At 41.3% G+C, this 20331-nt stretch overlaps 2 protein-coding genes across 4 annotated transcripts in view; one reads left to right on the forward strand and one right to left on the reverse strand.

Annotated features, from left to right (window-relative positions):
* Positions 1-1955, reverse strand: part of BCCIP (BRCA2 and CDKN1A interacting protein) — a 22578-nt gene extending 20623 nt beyond the window's left edge. Inside the window, exon 1 of the mRNA XM_019555456.1 lies at positions 1904-1955. Coding sequence (XP_019411001.1) covers positions 1904-1955 — 52 coding nt within the window. The remainder of the gene's footprint in view (positions 1-1903) is intronic.
* The window catches only part of UROS (uroporphyrinogen III synthase), a 39647-nt gene that overhangs the window by 520 nt on the left and 18796 nt on the right, over positions 1-20331 (forward strand). For all 3 annotated transcript variants that reach the window (XM_019555876.1, XM_019555875.1, XM_019555874.1), the window contains exons 2-5: positions 9194-9283; positions 10037-10120; positions 15694-15790; positions 17474-17548. In XM_019555876.1, the coding sequence (XP_019411421.1) occupies positions 9221-9283; positions 10037-10120; positions 15694-15790; positions 17474-17548 (319 nt within the window). In that variant the 5' untranslated portion in view covers positions 9194-9220. The remainder of the gene's footprint in view (positions 1-9193; positions 9284-10036; positions 10121-15693; positions 15791-17473; positions 17549-20331) is intronic.

Genomic DNA, 20331 nt, shown 5'->3' on the forward strand with positions numbered 1-20331 from the left:
GAGCGCGGCGGGGCGCGGGGCTCAGGCCGGGCCGGGACGGGCCGGGCAGCTACGACGAGAGGCCGTTTAGGGCGCGGGACGGCGACAGGCCTGGGGCTTGCTTGGGCGCAGCCTTTGCCGGGGCTGGGCTTGTCGGCCTTAGCAGCGCTGCACCGGCCCTTCCGGGATTGCCCCCATCGGCCTCGCTGCTATCCCCGCCCTTGGGTGACCCCGGCCTCCCTTCATCTCCTCCAGAGCAGCTAGTCCCAGCCCTGTGGCCTGGGGTGCTGCGCCATCCTGCAAGGGTGGGACTCGCTGCTGTGGCCCGCATGGTCTGGGGTGCAAGTGCCATTTGCAAGACCGGCCTGGAGATTTTAAGCATGAATCCGCGGTGTCGGCGACGTTCGGGGCGGCCTTGGGCTTCCCAAGCTCCTTTTGCGAAGGAAGACCGGCGCTGCCACTTCTCTGTAGTCAAAAAACCAAGTCGAAACAAAGAGCTGGCGTTTTCTGAGAGGTACCTCGAGCACCAAAAGGTTGAGAGCCGCTGCTCTCAACGGTGCAAGGAAACGCTGGAGGGTGCCTCGGTTTGTGCTTCGAATCAGGCTTTGTTTTATGTGGGGACCTGCCAGGGTTGGGACTATATTTACAATCCTCTTCGTGAGCTCAGAAGCTCCAAAAATCCTTGCAAAATGCAGCAAAAGATGCTGGAGCCGTCCCTGCTGCTTTGAAGTTGTCGTTTATTAAAGGAGAACGGTATTTACCATTTTACCGTTCCCTGTTTATTCCCATTGGCACAAAGAAAAGTAAACCAAGCGGAGCTGGAAATCGAGTATGAGAGAGGAAATGCAATTCAAAAGCAATTCCTAAAGCAAAATTAAACAGTCCCTAAGCTTGAAATGTTTACTAAGTTGAAGAGGCCAACTGTATGTATTGTAAGACAAAAGAAAACTGTGGAGTCAAGATCACTGACATATGAATATACCCATAGAAATACAGGTATCAAGAGCTAAAACATGTGAAATTGACCATTAATAGGCAGTAGGGGTGCACCCATACAGATTTTTTTGGCCAGTACTGGTAGCCAATTAACAACCAGCCATACTGGCTGATACCAAACTGATAGCTGATATGCAGCCCAGTGGCTTGGAGAACAGTGTCCTGCTGGTAAGTCTGTGGGGGGGAAAGGGTGTGGGGGGGCAGATCGAGGCCCCCACAGTGAAGGAGGGAGTGGGGCAGGGGCAGGGCACAGGACAGAGCCACTGGTGGCTTGTCTGGGGGACGCAGAGGGTGGGGGTGGCTCCCAACCACCGCATGCACCTTTGGGAGAGGCATGGGGGGCACGTGCCCTCTGAATTTGTGTGTGGGGTGAGGGCAGACTGCCTGCTGCAGGCTTGGGGCCAGGGGGTACACCAGCCTCTTTCAGGTTGTGGGGAGTGGGGCTAGGCCAGGGCTGCGCTTGGGGCAGGTGGCAGCAGGGTGGGTGGCGATGCTCAGATGTGGGATACAGGGTGGCCTACAGCAACCCCAAAATTTACCATAGCACCCCCCCTCCCAGTGCTACTACTGCCCACCCCGAGCACAGCCCCGGTCCAGCCCACCTGCTGGGAAGAGGCCAGCGCAGCCCCTGATCCCAAGCTCACAGGCAGCCTGCCCTCACCCACTGCACAAATCCGGGGGGGCATGTGCCCCCTATGCATCCCCTGGGGATGTGAGTAGCAGCTGGGAGCCGCCTACCCCCTACTCCCACACCCCCCAGACAAGCCATTCATGGCTGTGTCCCACATCCTGCCCTGCCCCGGCTAGGCAGCACCTACCCCTGCCTTATCCTCCCCCATCCCCACTCTCCGCCCTCCCCCATAGAAGGCTTTGATTTGTGCTCCCGCTCCTTTCCTCCCCCATGCCTCTTCCCTCCCCACAGGCTTACCAGCAGGATGTTCCTTTACAAGTTGCTGGGTTGCATTCCGTGCTGCACGCATGCTGTGGTTGTGAACCTGCAGGTGCCATTTATCGGTGACATTATTGACTACACCAGCCAAAAAAGCTGATTGCCAATAATGACAATTTTCCTTTTATCAGTGCTGATACGGTACGGATCGATAAATCAGTCCACCTCTAATTGTCAGAGAAAGATTCTAGTTCTGTTAATTCATATATTCCTTTAAATGTAAACGTAAAGGAAAAGGAAACCCTTCCAATATAATTTCCTGTCACCTTCTTTCTTTTAGACCAGCGGTTCCCAAAGTCTGACAGATTGTACAGGACCAATTTAAAACGATACAACCTTAAGTACTACTAGCACATTCTTGTCATATAAAGTAATTATAATAAATCTGTTAATACATACCACTGACAGGTTGTCTGCGTATCACTGATGATACGTGTACCACAGGTTGGGAACTGCTGTTTTAGGCTGTGTCTATACTAGGAGTAGCTAATGCTTTATCAGAAAAAAATATTCACATAAGCTCTTGTAGTAGGGGTACACCTATGCCATCAAAACTTGCTTTGTAGCAGCATAGTAAAACAATTATGCTTGCAGAAATATGTGGTATAGACTTGGCCTCATCCCTTGGCTTCCCTGATAAGTCAGCTAAGTAAGGATACTAGTTTTGATGGTGATTTTTTGTGACAAGACATCTGAGTGGTGGGAACTATTCTCAGATCACCAATACTTAGATCACAAGACCACCAGTATAAGGTACATAACTGATAAACCATGTTTAGGTCAACTGGAGACCTAGGGGTGAAGGATACCTTATTTTCTAATGAGTTACTTTACAGATCTAATTACTATCCAGCTGTGTAGTTGAGAGAGCTATATCAACACAGATCTTTGAATAAAAGTTCTTGATATTTTTTAAGGTACCCAGGACACCTCAGAGCAGGGGTGCTCAATCCAGAGTCCAGGCCAGATTCATGTCCCAGCATCTCATCTAGCCCATAGGGCTCCTCCCAGGTGTATGGGGAGCTTCATGGGCCAAGGCTTGATCCCAGCACAGGGCTGGGCAGAGGTAGTACAGAGCTATGGAGCCCCATCCCCACATGCAGGACTGGGTGGAGGTGGTGCAAGGCCCTGGGGTACTGATCCCTTTGCACATAGCCTGGCAGAGGTGGTGAAGACCCGGGAGCCAGATCCGTGCACACTGGCCCAAGTGGAGGTGGCATAGGGCCCTAGAGTCCTGCACATGGGGCCAGTGTGAGGCCAGGCAGAAGTAACTTGGGGTCCCACAGCCTTATTCTGGCATATGGGGCTGGGTGGAAGCAGTGTGGAGCCCTAGGGCCCTGATCGTGGCATGTGGAGCCCAGCAGAAGTGGCACAGGATCCTGAGCCCCAATCTCAGCACATGGGGCTGGGCAGGGGCAGCTTAGTCTGGGTCTGGGCATTCAGGCCTGACCCTAGGGCATGGGGTCTGATCCAGCTCGCAGACTGGCCCTGTGCCACTCATTTGGTCCATTTTGCCAAAAGGTTGAGCACCCATGCCTTAGAACAGTGATGCCCAACCTTTTTGCCTTGCAGGCCAGATAGGCAGTGCCAGGTCCCTCAGTGGGCTGGATCCAGCTGATGGGCCTGATCTGGCTGCAGGGGCTGGCACAGTCCAACCTTGATCTGTCTGCTGAGAGGGTGGAGCAGCCCTAATCCCATTTAGCTGGGGGGTGTGGTAAGCAGGGTGGAATGGCCCTGACTTGGCTGTGCTGTGGGGAGGCAGTCCCAATCCAGATGTGCGTGTATGTGGGGGAGTTGGCCCTGATTTCACTGTGTGGCAATGTCCCAGGCAGGGCTGGGCCTGGCTGCAGGGAGCTTCCATGGCTCCCCACTGCTATTTTTTCCAATTGATGGGGGATGCCTATGGGCCAGATGTTATGGCTCTGCAGGCAGAAGGTTGCGTGAGCAGCCCTGGCTGAGAGAGTTGTTTCTAATTCATTTCCCGTTCTGTTCATGACTGTATAGTCCGTCCCTCCATTTGGCAACTGAATAGCATTCAGTGACAAATACAGCAGTTACTTAAATAGAAAAGTAACATTAAGAAAGTGTAATAATTTTACCTGCTTCTAGTAGGTGTAAACAGGGAGAACCAGCTAACTCCATGGACTCTGAGAAAGAACTCCATATATCACGGAATTCTGTAGACCGTGTATTTTGGGAACAATTGGCCTATTGAAAGTGAAGTAACCTGAATAGGTTGGGGGAAAGTTGTTTATTTTTTGCTGCTTTATGGTTTAATAGAGAAGGACTGAAAAGCTTTTTTAATTGGGGAAAAAAACCACTTTTTTTGTTTTTTCTTCATAAACATCAGGAGTGTCAAGGTTGTTGGTGATCTCAAAAATGCATACTTGGAGCAACTTTAGCTCTTAATATAAGTTTGAAGATGTTGAATCTTTAATGGACATTTCCTCTACCTAATTTAATTAATCTGGTATATCAAATGGAGTTGAAATCTTCCTTTGGTGTAATTGATATGTTCCCAGTTTACCTTCTTTCTAAATTAAACAACATGGAAGAAATACAGCAGGAATACAGAAGTATCAGTTTAGGCTTGGTTTGTTCATCAGTCACATATGCTCCCTCAGAGCCTCCAACCCTTCTTAAATTCTTAGAATGGTGATAATTGAACGCACCTGATCTATCTTCAGTGACTTTGCAAAATATTTATGCATCTTTATAGGGGTTCAAGAATTTGCTGTCAGGATGACCTAAAAGAATAGCCTTACATCTCAATTTAGAGTCTCAAAATCTGTTATCCTGTTACAAGTACTGTGTGCAAAACCCAGGAGTTATTATATGAATAAAAATCACCTCTCACTTATTTAAAATTTAATTTTCCTGGAATTTTTAATGTCATAATTTTGTTAGTTTTTCAGTGGTCCGTGGAGTCATGTATGATGGGCAAAACCTGAATTTTTAATATAAAATTGAAGCAAAAACTTCTCCCAAGTCACTTTTTAGATCTTCTTTATGCATTATAAAGAAGGGGGAAAAGGCAAAAGATTGGATTTTCTCTGCAGGTCACTTTAAGTCTTTGCAATGTTTGTATTTTGGAGCACATACAAATGAGGCACTTGTTTGAATTAGCCAAGGATGGAAGATTGGCATCAGTTACTTATTGTTTGAAGGCTTTCAGACAAAGAGTTGGCAGTGAGAAAACTTCTCATTAAGGTTATCCACACACACCATGTTTCCAGCTGTAAATTGAGAGCTACATACTAAACTGAGTCTGTTTTGCCATTGATTCGTGTTCACAGAAACTATTTCTTAATGTTGGACAGAAGTTTGTACATATACCTCTTGAAAAAAAATTATAAAGGGCACAGTATTTGAAGTAGATATATGGGAACATGCTGAATATTGCTGCAGATTTTATGTGTATTCTTAATGCATTTTCACTCTTTCTAGCAACTTAGTCCTCTTGTATTTGCACTGTTCTTCACTCTTTTAGCCTATTCAACAGGCATCCAGCTATTCAGGAAACCATTTGTTAGCTAGCCAGTCCCAGGGAATTGCTCCCCAGAGCCATCATGAAGTCTTCACTTCATCTTATACAGATTAATATCCCTGATTTAGTGGACCCCAGGAAGTATTGTAATAAGCTGCTTTTAAAAACATGTTTTTTAAAAGAAACCCAGTTAATAAAATTGCATTCTATACATTCTATATATGCTGCTCACCATAAGAGTAGAAGTGTGGCAGTGACAGCTGTTTCCAAATTTCTGGTTTGGAAATACTACATTCAGCATAGACTTGTGTCCCTGCTTGTCTGCACTCATCCCCATCTGTTAGGGTGGCATTGTGCCTACATTCAGCATGATGTGTCAGTTGTGCTAGGGCACATTTGCTAAGAAAAATGGGTTTGGATACTTTCAACCTTAGCTATGCAAGGTCTGCCTCTTGCATAAGACACCCTTGCTGCGTGCATTTGGCACCTTGGTATATTATATCACATTACATTTGATCACACTTGTCATTTTATCTGCCAAATACCGGTCTGTATGTGAATAAACAAGACACAAGGTTACAGAGATTTGCAGTGGTTAAAAAGAACAGTATTTTTTTCAGCAGGTATACCACCAAAGGAGACTTGCTGGACAAAACAAAGCTAAACATATGTGCACAAAACTAGGGGTCTTCTGGGCCAACTACTTTTAAAGTCACACATTTGCAGCCCCTTTTGAAGACTATAAATTATCTGTCTTCTGGTAGAAATGAAAGCCAAAGGCTGATTGCAGCATGGGGAAACGAGCCTGAGTGAGTAACACAGATGTGCAAGACCAAAATGCAGTTTGTTCATTTGCTGTATAAAATGGGCCTCTCGCTGTTGGCAAATTAGGCAAGTTTGTGATATATATGACTTTTCCCTGTTATTCTTTAATTTTAATAGAAAGGCAAGGATTCTTAGGGTGACATTTTTTATTGGACCAACTGTAGCTTGGATAAAGTTAGACAAACTTTCAAATGCAAGATCAGAGGAAGCCAGGCACAAGATAGTGAAAAACACCAGAAGAGAAGGGGTGAGAGAAATTCCCAGGTCTAGAAGACTCACAGTTAGCAGAGGAAAAGAAGCTGTGGGAGCTCCAGGCCTAGCAAAAGGGAAGAGGGTCACTCTCAACTTCCCTTTGTGAAAGAATTTAGGAGTTGGGTAAGATATAATGTGCCATAAAACCACTGTCTTTGGTTCTTACTGTTCAGCTAACTTATGATAAGTTGTTCCCAGGTTAGCCTTTTAAAGGTGTTAAGTAGATTTCTCTTGAGCACAAGGATAGTGAGATCAGAGAGATAGTGGTTGTCATGTGAGAAATGTGCTCCTATGGGGTGTGTGCACCTGTTCTTTATTTTTTTTCTTTGAGTGTTCATTCTGGTGTGTAGTTGCTGTTTAGTTTCACCCACATATTTGCCATAAGGATAATTAGTGCATTGAATCAAGAATATTATATTTTTATGAGGGTTTTTGATAGTAGTGGCAGTGGAGATGTGCTGACAGGTTAATTTTAATACAAATTTTGTTTACAAAAATTAATCACAAAAATTCATTTGGTGGTTGAAGTTTATATGAAGCCAGGGGTATGTGGCCCTTGTTTGACTTGTTTGCTCTTCAGTAGAATGATTGTTTTGTGTCTTCTCCTACAGGTTGGGAGAATTTCAGTTTTCCTAGATTTACATTTTGATGACATACCATCATTAAATATAACACATGTAAAACAGCATCATTTTATCTCTTTCAAAGATGTATTTCTATAAAATATGTAAAGTAAGTCATTAGTTTTGGAAGAGTTTATAAGTATGTGTTGCGGGCCAGAGTTAAGGTTATTGGTGACATGCGTAAGGTGAATGATTTTATATTGTTTTTTTATTAATAGAATGTACCTTTTGTAAGAGTAGTACTGTACAAGTCTATAATACTACTGTACTGCCTTAGCTAGTAATCTCACTTCTTTTTAATGCTTCTGGCTTTTTTGTATTGTTCTTTCTATATATAATTTCCACAATACATGTTGCCACTGGTACAACTCTTAAGACTAAATTAAAGGTTTTTGTGTGGTCCTTTCCCACTTTTTAAAAAAGAAACAGAAAATTACATTTCATCAATATTCATGGACACAGATAGACATACACATGTACTTCAGCATGTGCTGTGGATAAAGTTAGCCAAAGTTAAGACCCATTTTGTTGGTGAACAGAGCAGAGTTGTCTGCCAGCATATTTTAATTTGTAAATGTTAATTTATAAATGTATATGTGTTAATTTGTAAATATATAAAGTTTTAAAATGCATGTCTGGCACATGGTGACACAGGCATCCAATCAGTCACAGAACATATTGTTAATTTTAGTTTAAAAAAGCAGAAGTCTGGTATCTATATAGTGTACAGCGTGGCAACTTAGATGAACTTTAGAGTTGGTAGAGTCTCTGTTTCAGTGTTAGAGGTGGCTGAAAAGTTGTGAGAACATTTACTGACTTTTCAGGGGAAAAAAACACCTTTTCTTTTTCAGCCATCTCCAAATTATTTCTGGATCTTTTAGATTAATCAAAAATGTTCATAGACATATCTTCCAAGTGAAAGTCAGAGCTTCTTTTGCTAAAGCTAGAAACTAAAAAATGACAGCACTCAGCATTAGAGGCCGTATTTGAAAACTCGGATTTTAAATATCTTTGCCTTTAGCTTCCATATCTATAAAATGAGGATAATAACGTATACTTTGCATGGGTGTTTAGAATGCTGATTCATATTGGTGAAATTCATAGACAATATAAAACTTTGTGTAAACCATTGGTGTTCAGAATTATTTAACTAGAATTAATTAGATTGAAATTTAATATACTAGGGAACTAGCAAATATTCAATTATATGGTAGCTAAAAGATGTCCATTAGTCTATCATTATGTTATTTAATGTATTAATGTAGCACTTTTGGGAGTATAGTAGAAGACTAGCATTAAATGCCATCATCAATTTTGAGGGCAAGTGGATTTTTTTGTCATAACCACAAAATTCCAAAGCAGAACTCTCCACAAACTTGTTCCTTTGGAAAAACAATGACAAATATTAGTCACATTGCTTAATGCACTGTTGCAGTGGTTCCCAAACTTTTCGGATGAGCACACTGATGATCTGTGGACCCAGTGATTTGTAAAGTCCCTTCCAGCCCATAACAACTATGAAATGATGAAACCACTGTTTAGCCTCAAAGTCTCTTATAGACTGCCATGTACACTAATCATTTAAACTTTTAATTGAAATGTGTAGGGAGGAGGTGCAATCAACAGACCGGTATAGGCAATTAACCATGGCCTTACAGACCAGTTTTGGAACCACTGTACTTCTTGAAAGTGCTCAAATACTTATGTTGTGCCATAACATAAAACCTATAGAATATAATAAGAAATTTAGAAGGGGGAGACAGGCATTATTTTTATGTATTAATATGGTGCATAGAACATTACTCCTTTAAAAATGTGTTTTCCTTTAAAATACATTTTCCTTCATAGCTTTAAACCTCATTTGTCTCTAAGTTGTGTTATCTAAAACCAACATGTTTTTTGTGGGTCTTATCAGGGTGGATGTTCATTCCCAGAGTGTGCCCATTAACTGCTTATTCATTGTGTAAGGACTAGCGCATCTGTTAATTATCCAGTTTCTTGTGATGCTGAACTGTTACAGCTATTGTACAGAGAAAAGTCCTCTAGATCTAATTTAGATATATTTATTTTATTGTACTTCAGTGCTCTGTCACGGTTCTTTGATAAACAATGAAGATTCTGTTACTGAAGGAGCCCAAAGAGAGAGACTCGGGACCAGATCCATATATTCAGGTAAGTACATTAACCACTGCCCAAAACAATCTATCTCTTTACAAGTAGACAAATATAATATTTAGCAATTGAACAATGTAAATGTGATTAGTTGTTATTGGTATACAACTAGGGAAAATGTTCATTAAGAAAACAAATTTTATAGTGTAATTTGTATGGGCACAAAGAGTAGTTTTAAGTAAGAATTTTTACACTGAATTCAAAGTTAAAGATTTCAGAATAATCATGATTATTATTACTGAAGTTAGTTTTTAACAGTTACCCCATTAATATCAATGTGTTCTTATATAGATCAGAATTATTTTTGCAGCATTTTGTAATGGTTACAAAAATTGTCAGTTGGAGTTCAGAGTCTAAGAATGTGTTGTACGGTCTAAAAAACCCAGAACTAGCCTTTCTTCTGCATATCCTATTTGTACAGCTAGTTCCATTGATTTCAAACGTATCTAGACACGATTACAGAACTTTTAGGACTTGAGCACTTGGATGGTATACAATGATTTTTACCATATCTGTTCAATGGATAAAGAGAGGGCTGTTATTTAAGGTTTTTTCAACAACATTAAATATATCAATTAAAATAAACAACATTCACCTGTAAAAATAAATCAGACTTTCTTCCTTAGATACTTCTGGGTTTTAGTTTAGAAAAATAGTTGCAAATTATTCTACTGCCAAATAGTCTGTTCTTTTAAAAAGAAATACTCACTATTTGCAATGTACTTCAATAACAATATACACTTTTATCTGTAGGAATTAGGATCATATGGATTTGAAGCAACTTTAATTCCTGTTTTGTCTTTTGAATTTGTGTCTCTTCAAAGTTTGTATGAAAAGGTAAGATTTAAACCTTTTTGGTAGTACCCAAATATTAGGCCCATCTGTAATGACCAAATTATAAAGCTTATCTCTGGTTCAGTTAGACTCCCTGGCTGCCACCTGCACTGCTTTGCTCCTCCAGAACTGTAGGTGCCTAAATTGTGACCCTGAAAACGTGGAGGACTTAAACTTTTTAGGTGCTTTATTTCCTGGGTGCCTGGAGTTGTGTCTTTGTGCTTGCTCAGAAATGCCCCAGACCTGAGCAGTTTGGTGCCTAGCTCATGCCTAAGCATGACTGGATCCAGAAACTAGATGTGCCAAAGTCTCTTTGCAGTTCCACTTGGTAGGCATTCTCACAGGCCATCTAAAACACATCAGTAGAATTGGGCTCCATTGTTATGCAGGTGTGGACACCACTTTAGAGAAGAGGAATCAGTGGTCCACTGCTATAATAGTCTTGCAGGTAGAGCACCCTCTTAAGAAGGGGAAGACCAGGTTCCATTCCCTCTTCAGTATAGTGGGGTTGAAAACCACATGTCTCACCTCCCAATACAGAAAAAATTTAAGATTATTTAGGCCAGGAGGCAAGTACAAGAAGAAGCATGACTCTGTAGCCTAATTGCTATGGCGGTCTCCAGGAAGTAAGGGAGAGACTTGGACCCTGGTCCAAGGACTATTTTTGTAATGCTTATTTAACAGTAATTGAATAAAATGCACACAGGATGCATCAACATGTGTGCTTTACTGTGAAGTTGACTAATTTGCTACTTGGTAAAGTGTCACAGTCTCCATGTGCACCGGTATTAGGGCACAGTAAACTAATTAACTCTGCTGTAAGAGTTAGGAGCGAGTACTGTTGAGGATGGTACTATCTTACAGTGGAGTCATTTACAGAACCAAAACCATGCTTAGATGCTAACTGGGCAGGGGCCAGACTCCTTCCTGTTGCCTGGCCACACAGCTCCACATGGTTAGCGTCCTCGTGCTCCAGCCAGCCCCTCCAATGCCACCACCTGAAGCCCAGGGCTACCCCCCTGTGCCCCTTGCCAGCCCGGGCTTGCTCCACCCTGGCTCAGACTGCTGCTGTCCTGGGGAGATGTGTAGACAATGTGCCTGGGAGTAGTTTACTCTGGCGCAAATTGCTCTGTAGTTTATTGCCTCACATTAATTTTACATGTTGATATACCTACAGAGTCCTTGAAGTAGGGATTGGAGCACAGGTTGCCTCCTTCCCAGGGAAGCACTATAAAACCAGTGATTCTCAACCTTTTTTAGGCTCAAGACACCCCTTGGGAGATGTCAGCAAACGTGTTCACTCTTTTTTTTAAATATGGAAAAATAATATAGGAAATTTTTATTTGTTAACACTATGGATTATTTGAAAGCATTGGGTTTATCTTGTGAATCATGTTTGTACACCTAAAAATGCTAACATTGCATGGCATGTAGCAACATCCCAGAAAGGATGTCAAGGCACCCTGGGTGCCACAGAATGTTGTTTGAGAATAGGTATATTAAATTATGATAGAAAATGGGGGAGAGGGAGCAGCAATGGCCACAACACTTTCTTCTCCTCATATATTTTAATAGGAAACAGTGAGCCTTTCTCACTTCTTTGATTAAAAAAAAGAGTACAGGTGCCTCTTAGGAGAGGTTTCTGGCTGCAGATCCAAAGTGGAGAAAGGTACCTCCTTTCAGTGCTGTGTAATGTGTCTAATGTTACCTGTAAATGAAACTAAGATTTGAGGTCTGAAGGGTTCTTTCTTTTGTGCTCCTACCTATAGTCTATATGCTGTAATACTGCAACTTATATATGTGAATAAGAGCTCATGGAAAAAGAAATAGACCTTGTTAAAACTAGCATATATGATTTGAATCATCCTATAACTAGTCTTTCCATAGTCTAGTTATAGGCTGGTTTATGTCAATGGTGCTCAACATATTTTACAAGCAGGCCAATGTAATGGCCTGAGGGCTGCATAGAAATAGCATTGCTAGAGCTCTGCGTGCACACAGAGCTCTCTGAGCTCACCAGTTGTTGGTATGAATTCTGGCTGGAGCCGTCATTTTCCTATGGCTCTGGAGTCCAGGACTGAACTGCACCCCTACTTGTTCCTTCCTTTTCCCTGCAGCTAAATGCAGAGAGCTCACCATGCCTGTGGAGGTCTCTGGTGATGGGCCTTTCGCATAGGCTTTGTGGACCACATCCAGCCCATGGGCCATAGGTTGAGCACCACTGTTTACATCGTATGGAACTGAGGAAAGATCTTGCGAGTTGCAGAAGGGTATTCAAAATAGAAGAGTTATGTTTATTGTATAGTTTGGGAGAAATATTTTTTTCTAAATTGAAAATAGTCATGAAAGAGTTTTGGGTTTTTTAAAGTCTTTTGGGGATTTTGTTTAATTTCAGAATTTCAAATGCTCATTTTTTCCAATGTTTCTGATATTTTTTTTCTGGCACTGGAGGCAAGAGTTGACTAAGATCTTCCTTTTTATTTGAATTTATAATTTTTCCTTTACTGTAGTAACTTTTCATAGCCTCTTTACCTTAGAAAAAATATTGTGGCAAAATAAAATGCTAAAAAGTGAAAGAAAAAAATGATCTGAACATAATTTGATTGTTTGCTATTTCGTAGCAAAAAAGAAAGGCAAAGAGGAAAACCAAAATTAAAAAAATTAAAAGTAAAAAAAAGTTATATTTTGAGCTCTGCAAAATGAAAACAACTTCAAAATTGTAATATTTATTTTTTCTTTTCAATACCTGTTTTAGCATCTATTCAGAAATATTTTAATGGTCTGGTGCCAAGCACCTATGCCCCTTCCATGGATATTAAAGTAAACAAAATACCAGCCTTTTAATTTAAAAGGGTTACAAATGGAAATCCAACCTTGTAACAGGACCCAATGATTTGTTAGTCATTTTGCTTTAAAAAGTAAATAGATCTATCATACATAGTATTACCTGAAGTTGGCTAAATTCTGGCTGTTGTGAGCTGCTGGTGGAGACATTTCCTGAAGTGAAAACTGTGACTGAGAATGAATAAAAAAATAAAATGGAATAAAACCCCCAACAACAAAAAATATTGGCATGAGTTTGAAAGTAAGCACTATTCTTCCCATAGAAAAATACTTTTTTTTTAGAATAGATTTAATTTAATGATTGTATACAGAAGCAATCTACTGTATTGTATGCTATTTCATATTTCTCAAACCTGATGCTGAGTTTAGGCTTCTACACAGAGTTTACATCTATAATGCATAAAGCTACAATAGAGTGAGTAGTTTCAACCTAGAAAAAACATATGGAACAAATGTATTGCTCTTGCATACCTTACGTTCCTATAACTTAATGAATGCATTCAATGTAGAACCTTTTTCAAGAGTAGAACAACTCTTTCAGTGTGCCTTGAGATATCATGCCCTGACTTAGAGCTGTCTTTTCAAAATTTGAACTCTTCGACTCTTTGCCTGTCACTCAGTCCAAAAGAGCTTTAAATGCTGGGTTATACAAAGACAAACAATGACAAAGAGAATCATGATAAATATTATGGGTATTTAGCCATGTGGAGAGGGGATTTCTGTTTTCTCCCTCTCTATCCAAGGCTAGTAACCAAGATTTTTCATTTAAAATTGTTTAAAAATTTGGGAAACCAGGTGCTGAGCCTTATCCCCAGCTTCATGAGAATTTTTCAGCTCCAGCCAAGAGATGTTACTGACATTTAATGAATGTGTTAAAATCTGCAGCACCTCTGCTTCCAAAATGCTTGTCATGCATGCATAGTGTGTTCCCTAAATGCTTCTGGAAGGCACTATGGGGTGGGAGGCTCATTAACAGAAGCTCTCCACTCACATATTGTGCCATTTTCTGCAGCTGCAGAATGAGAGATTTTTTTTTAAATTTTATTTTAGAAAAGCTACTCTGATCCAAACAAATTAGCAGAGAACAAGCTGGCCAGGTATGAATCGGCTTATATCCGTTGCCAGGGTTATGAGGCAGAAGTGCTAATAGCTATTTTCTATTTGCTGCAGCCCCACTGTGGTGCTTTCTTTTCAGCATTGGTGAATTAAATATATTTTGGGTAGGTCTACAAAAACTTTCAACATCTAAGTTGAAATCCTGGCTTCATGAAATCAACAAGAGTTTTACCATGCACTTCTGTGGGGTCCTATGGGAAAAGACCCTAAATTATCTATGACCTGTGGAAATCCTGAGGTCCTAATTTTTATTTTAATGTTTACTAATCAATCATGTAACAGAGATGATAAAAAACGATATTACACTATTTTTTCCCCACACAGTTTCTTGTATTCCATGTAGGATTCTTGTCCTGTATTAGGTTCCCAGTAGGGCTATGTACAGAATTTTTAAGCGTTATCTTCAAAATATCCATTATTTTGTATGCATTTGTATATCCTGAGTGTTTTGAATTCTTTAAAACAGATTTTCCGAATTGCCCAGCTCCCATCCAGGCACTTAAATGAAGCAGCTGATTTTGCAAGTACTTTGCATGTTTCCACTTCCACAGCAGCCTGAAATTGGCAGGGTTTAATTGTGGTTTAAAATCTAACCTGCCACAATATGCAGCTTAAAACTGCATACACGGTACCTTGTTGTCACTTTAAAATATTAATGACCATTTTATTTACAGTTTTTTAAATCAATAGTCCTTTGCTGTCCTGATTCTTACAAATCTCCAGTGATGCCTGAATATTTTAGGATACTGAGTTTAAACCAGTGGTTCTCAACCAGAGCACCATGAGACCTTTTCCAGAGTGCCCTGGTACTGGTGCCTCCAGGGGGAACTCTCATGCACCTGTTTCGAGGAGGCTTGGCAGGGTCAGAACAAGCAGTGGGCGGGGTGGGAGGTGCAGATACACCTAATGTAGGAAGGAGGACCCCCTCCTGGTACAGCCGCAGAAATAGAGATGTGCAAAGCAGTTTTGCCTGGCTGTGCTAGTGCTGCCCTTCAAAGGAGAGGGCACTGCTACCTACTTTATCTGTTAATCTAATGCAAGCAGATTTGACCCCTCCTGGAACAGCCTCCCCCTGGGTCCACCTCCTAGAAAAGGGGGTGCCACTACATTTAGAAGAGTTATGGAGGGATGTCTTCAGCTTGAAAAGTCTGAGAAACTAAGTAACCAAGCAGGCCCCCTGATCAATTAGGATCCTGCGAAGGAACTACTTGTTTATTACTTTGACTGTGGGGCAGTCAGTCGCTAAACAGAACTGCTCATTTTGGGGAATGTGGCAGAGCTGGCCCAGTAGTGCTCTCTGAGTTACTCAGAGGCAAAGCTTCACCTGCATGACATTTAAATACCCCAGATACTTCTCTCCCTCAGATTCAAGCCAGCTCAGTGCCAAGAATTTGTACCTGTTCTAAATTCAGATTTGCAGAATTAACATAGTCTTCTCTAAAAGTGTTTGAAATAGCTTAGAATTCAGTGTTGTAGTATATCTTTCTTACTGATGTCCCTGTTACTTGTATTACACGATTAAAATATTTGCTACTTTTAAAACTAAAAGTTCACAAAATATTTTTTCAAGCTTCTTATAACTCATCTAAATATATTTCTGAATTGTTTGTAACTAGCTCTCTCATCCAGAATGCTATGGAGGTCTAATTTTTACCAGTCCAAGAGCAGTAGAAGCTGTCAAGTTGTGTTTAAAAGAGAACAGTAAAAATGAAGGTAAGTGCACATTTATACAGTTGGTTCTCTGTTTAAATTAAAATCTGTAAGTTTTACTCTCTCTCCCACCAGGGGTTTTTTGAGCTTAAAGGGGCTTTGGGGGGCATTAGGAACAGGGATAACTAGGCATTTCGCATTTCATTTTTTTTATATTTAGACCCAAGGCATACAACACATTCAATCATTTTATACTTGGAGGAGCTCCAACCTATTGGGGCTGTGTGTTTACAGAATCAAGACCTTAGGGCGTTTATACGCATGCCCTCAGTGTATGTGTGGGGAGGGAGGGGGAGGGCTTTAATTAGAGTGGCTCTAAGAGCTGCTCTAATTAAAATGCCTATAATATCTCATGTATCAACATCCCTTTGCTGAAAAATGGTGGTGGGGGTGCTTAACTAAAGCTTGTCAAACAAGCTTTAGTTAAAGCACCCTCACGACTATTTTTCAGCACAGGGATGCACACTGGAGTCTGCTGGAGCATGGTAATTACTGCACTCCAGCAGACTCAGTTAATCAAGTCTGCTCTGATGCGCTGTAATTACAGTGTATTGGAGCAACCTCACTACACATGTATAGGCACCCTAAGGGGATTTTAAGCTCTTTAGAGCTGGGACCGTTTCTTTCTCTGTGTTAGTTATTGTTGGGCCTCGGTCCTGATGTGAGTGTGTTGGTACTGATAGAACATGCTTTAAATAATAATGTATTTCCCTCCTCCATCATGTCCCATGTCTTATTCAGACTTGTTTCAAAATTAATCGATCCTAATCTTTTCAATAACTCCTCAGATAGACACATTTCCATTTTTCTTTTTCTATTTCTATTATCAGTTCTTAAAAAAATGAATACCAGAAATGAACAGAAGATCTTAGGTGATGCTGTTTCATTTTTAAGGCATTATAATAAGGCATCTATCAGATCTATCTCTGTTCTGTGGTTATTGCAGAAATTGGGATGAGGCAGCTGGATCCAAACACCATTGTTCAATGTGAAGAAATAATTAACATTTTTAGAAGGAAATGTGATTTCCTAATCATTGTATTTGATCCCAGTTTCTCTAGTGTAATTATTTTTTTTAATCAGCTTTTGTATGCAAAATACAATCAATTCTTACCTTTCTATTATGTTATTTTTAAAATAAAATAACAGAACTGTTTAATAGCATAGTTTAGCTTATGATTGATTTGGTTTGATTGGTTAGCATATAAGCTTCTGTTAAGTCTTGGCTAAGCCTTCAGTTTTAAATCTGTATCTGCCCTGGATATGAAATTCATCAGTTTATCATTTTAAGTTGCACATTCTGCTGCCTTATGTTTTTTGCCTGCAAGTTTTACTTGGGTTTTTTTTCGCTAATGAATGCCAGAATATAAATGAGCATTATGAGTTACAGTTGATGTGGTACTGTGCAACATGCATTAAAAATGCTGCTTAACAGACATAATTGGAAATACTGTTTGTTCAACCCAAGTTTTTTAATCATGTTATAGACTGTTGTTTTTACAGTGAGCAAAACAACTGATTTAAAATCTTTATTTTAAATGGTAGCAAATGTAGTGTTAGTAATTAATATCTTGTTCTCATAAGCTTCTACAGAAATAAGCAATCTTTTGGGATAGAAATCCAGGTATTCACTTTGATGTTTATACTTTAATGCCAAATACTTGCACATAATTTAATGTTTTACAGCCTGGACAAAATCTCTGAAACAAAAATGGAATGCAAAATCAACATATGTTGTAGGAAAAGCCACAGCTTCTCTAGGTAAGCCATGTTAAAAAAAAGTCTTATATAAAACAACATCTTCAGTACAATTCATAAAGGTGTTAAAGTGAAAAAAATGCTTTAAAATGTTAAAAGTATCAACAAGTGTATAAGGCCTTATTTAACAATTAAACCTGTTTCCAGAAAGGCAGCTTTATATACATCAAAGATATACTGGCTTACACTAGCTGGATCTGACTCTACAATTCACTTTTTTTTCTATTGTAATGTGATTGCATTACTTTCATATCTATGGTAATGAAGAATGGTCAAACCCCACATGTCCCACCAAACTATCTCTTTTTCTGTATGGTAGGAATAGAACAAAAACTTATGTAAAGGATTATAGGATGTAGTTCACTGTGATAACAGGTCACTAGACTCAGTGATCCACGAGGATCCTTCCAGTGCTAGGTAATCCTGGGCCCACTGAAGGCAGTGGTGAAATTTCTGGTAACTTCAAGGGGCCAGAATTTTACCATATGTTTCTGTTAATCCAGTAAAGGATTGTGATGATTTAGACATGTCAGCAGATATCTGTATCAACCTCCGTTTTGGCTTGTTGCCAATTTTGTTTGTAAAATTGCCTGTAGCCTCAGATTTCAGTTAAATGGGATGTGTCAGGATAAATTCCTGTGTCTAGCAGAGGACTAGCCAAGGGCTGTTAAACTTCAACCTTGCATTCAACTGGAAGTACCTTTGACTACCAAGGAAGACTGCTTTCTGAGGTGGCCAGGTAGCCAAGCAAGGGATCACCTGACAGAAGTTTTTAATTGCCTGGTTTGAGGTAGATGAGGGAGATCGCCTAATAGACAGGACTGCGTGTTACAACAGGAGATTCTCTCACCAAAACAGAGTAAAAAGAGAAGCCTTGGCTGGAAGAGGGAAAGGGACCTGGAAGCCCAAAAGTACACTGACCAAATTCCAAAAAATGCTCAGGGGTACTGAGGAAACTGAAACATGAAATGAGATTCAGGAGTTTCTTAATCTGCTGGGATCTGTATATCTCTGATGCTATCTAAAATGAAGAGTGATTTATTTAAGGATCTCTCAACAAACCTTTGTTCTTACTGACTTGAATAATTACCTACCTTTGAAGGGTTAAGGCATGGGAGCAAGGCATCTAATTCAGCTAGTAAGGAGCACTTAGGCCTAAGACAGCTGGGATGTGGGATTCCTACTTCCAGTAGAGGTGCCAGCCACTCAGTATATGTCCAAGGTTTAAAGGCCAAAGAAAGAGAAAATGTTTAGATCCCACTTAGACCCAAGTAGAATTAAAGTATAAATTACCCAGTGTCTAGATCCAAACACAGAAGCTTAGCGAGTACCTGCAGCGATAGATAAGCCAGCGTGTGACATTCATATGTTGTTTTAGTTGCACTGTATAAATATTGCAGTATAGCTGTAAGCAGCCTGTACTCACAGCAGTGATCTTCCCCCCACCCCACCCCACACCACCCCAGCCAATCCCTAACCTAGGAAGGAGTGTTGCCTACCCAGCCCGCCCCCTGCCTCCAGCCGCTGCTCAGGAGGAGCCAGGTTGGGCATGTGCAGGTGGGGTGGCACCTGCTGCAGTCCACCTGCCTTACACAGCAGCCGTGGTGCCTGCCTGCCACACCGTGCCACTTCGCCTCCCTTTCGGACTGTGCTGTGCACTCGTGCCCACCTGCCTTTTTGCCTCTGCCTGTTGCAGTGCCACAAGCTTGGGGGTGGAGGAGGGAGGTGCCAAAATACAACCTCACCGAAGGTGCCATTTTCCCTAAGGCTGGCCCTGAGTTGGAGTATACTAATTTTTTCAGTACTATCATTGTTTTATTTACTTAATCTTTATGGCTATAGACAGACATTCAGAAAGCCTGAGCCTCAATTGATTCAATCTTTGCAGGTTAGTCTCACCTGGCTAGGCTGAATCAATTTGTAACTGCACAGACATCCCCTCTGGACTGAAGAAATGCAGGCACAGGCCTGCAGTGGCTCAGACTAGAAGCTGGGGGCACTAGAGCAGCCCTGCCTTCCCTTCCACACTGCTGAGCTGAGGGGGACATGGCCAGGCCCCAGCAGGATGCTCTGATTAGGGAAGGGTTCTCCTCAGCCTCCTGACCAGCCCAGCATGGAATTGATAACACAGTTTTTATCACCCCTAACTCAGTGTTTATCGGCCCATTAAAAAAACAACAAAGAGACATAACCAGCTACCTGTTGATTCTGCCTTTGTCCCATCTGCCACAACACGGACCATAGCCAGCATGTGGTCTGCAGCTAGAGAGGTGTCTGTTTAAGGCAGAGGGAACAGGGAGTCCCTGCTTAGCAGGGAGTGGTGAGGGGATGGCGGGGAGCAGAGGGAAGCCAAGCAGATGCCTGCAGTCTCTGCTGGAGCTCCATCCAGGGAGCAGAGGCAAAGGGCCAGCTCTGCTGTGGAGAAGAGATCCTTGCCGAGCCCAGAGAGCATGCCAGGGGCTGGGAGAGTCTGGTTTAACTTAAACCAGGAAGGGGTCTGGGACAGACATTGCATAAACTAGTTTGACCCAAATCAGTTAGGACTGATACTACATTCAACCAGAATCAAAGAAGTAGGGTCGGAAGGGACCTTGTAGAACTTCAAGTCCGACCCTCCGCCTGGGTGGGAGAAAAGACTGAACTCAAATGAGTCCAGCCAGGTAGTCATCAAGCCTCTTGTTAAAGATCCCCAGGGTAGGAGCCAGCACCACTTCCATAGGAAGTTGGTTCCAGCTCCTAGCCACCCTAACTGTGAAGTAGTTCTTGAGGATGTCTAATCTAAACCT

The sequence above is a fragment of the Crocodylus porosus genome, unplaced genomic scaffold (assembly GCF_001723895.1).
Source record: "Crocodylus porosus isolate Cpor-Errol unplaced genomic scaffold, CroPor_comp1, whole genome shotgun sequence".
Lineage (NCBI taxonomy): Eukaryota > Metazoa > Chordata > Crocodylia > Crocodylidae > Crocodylus > Crocodylus porosus.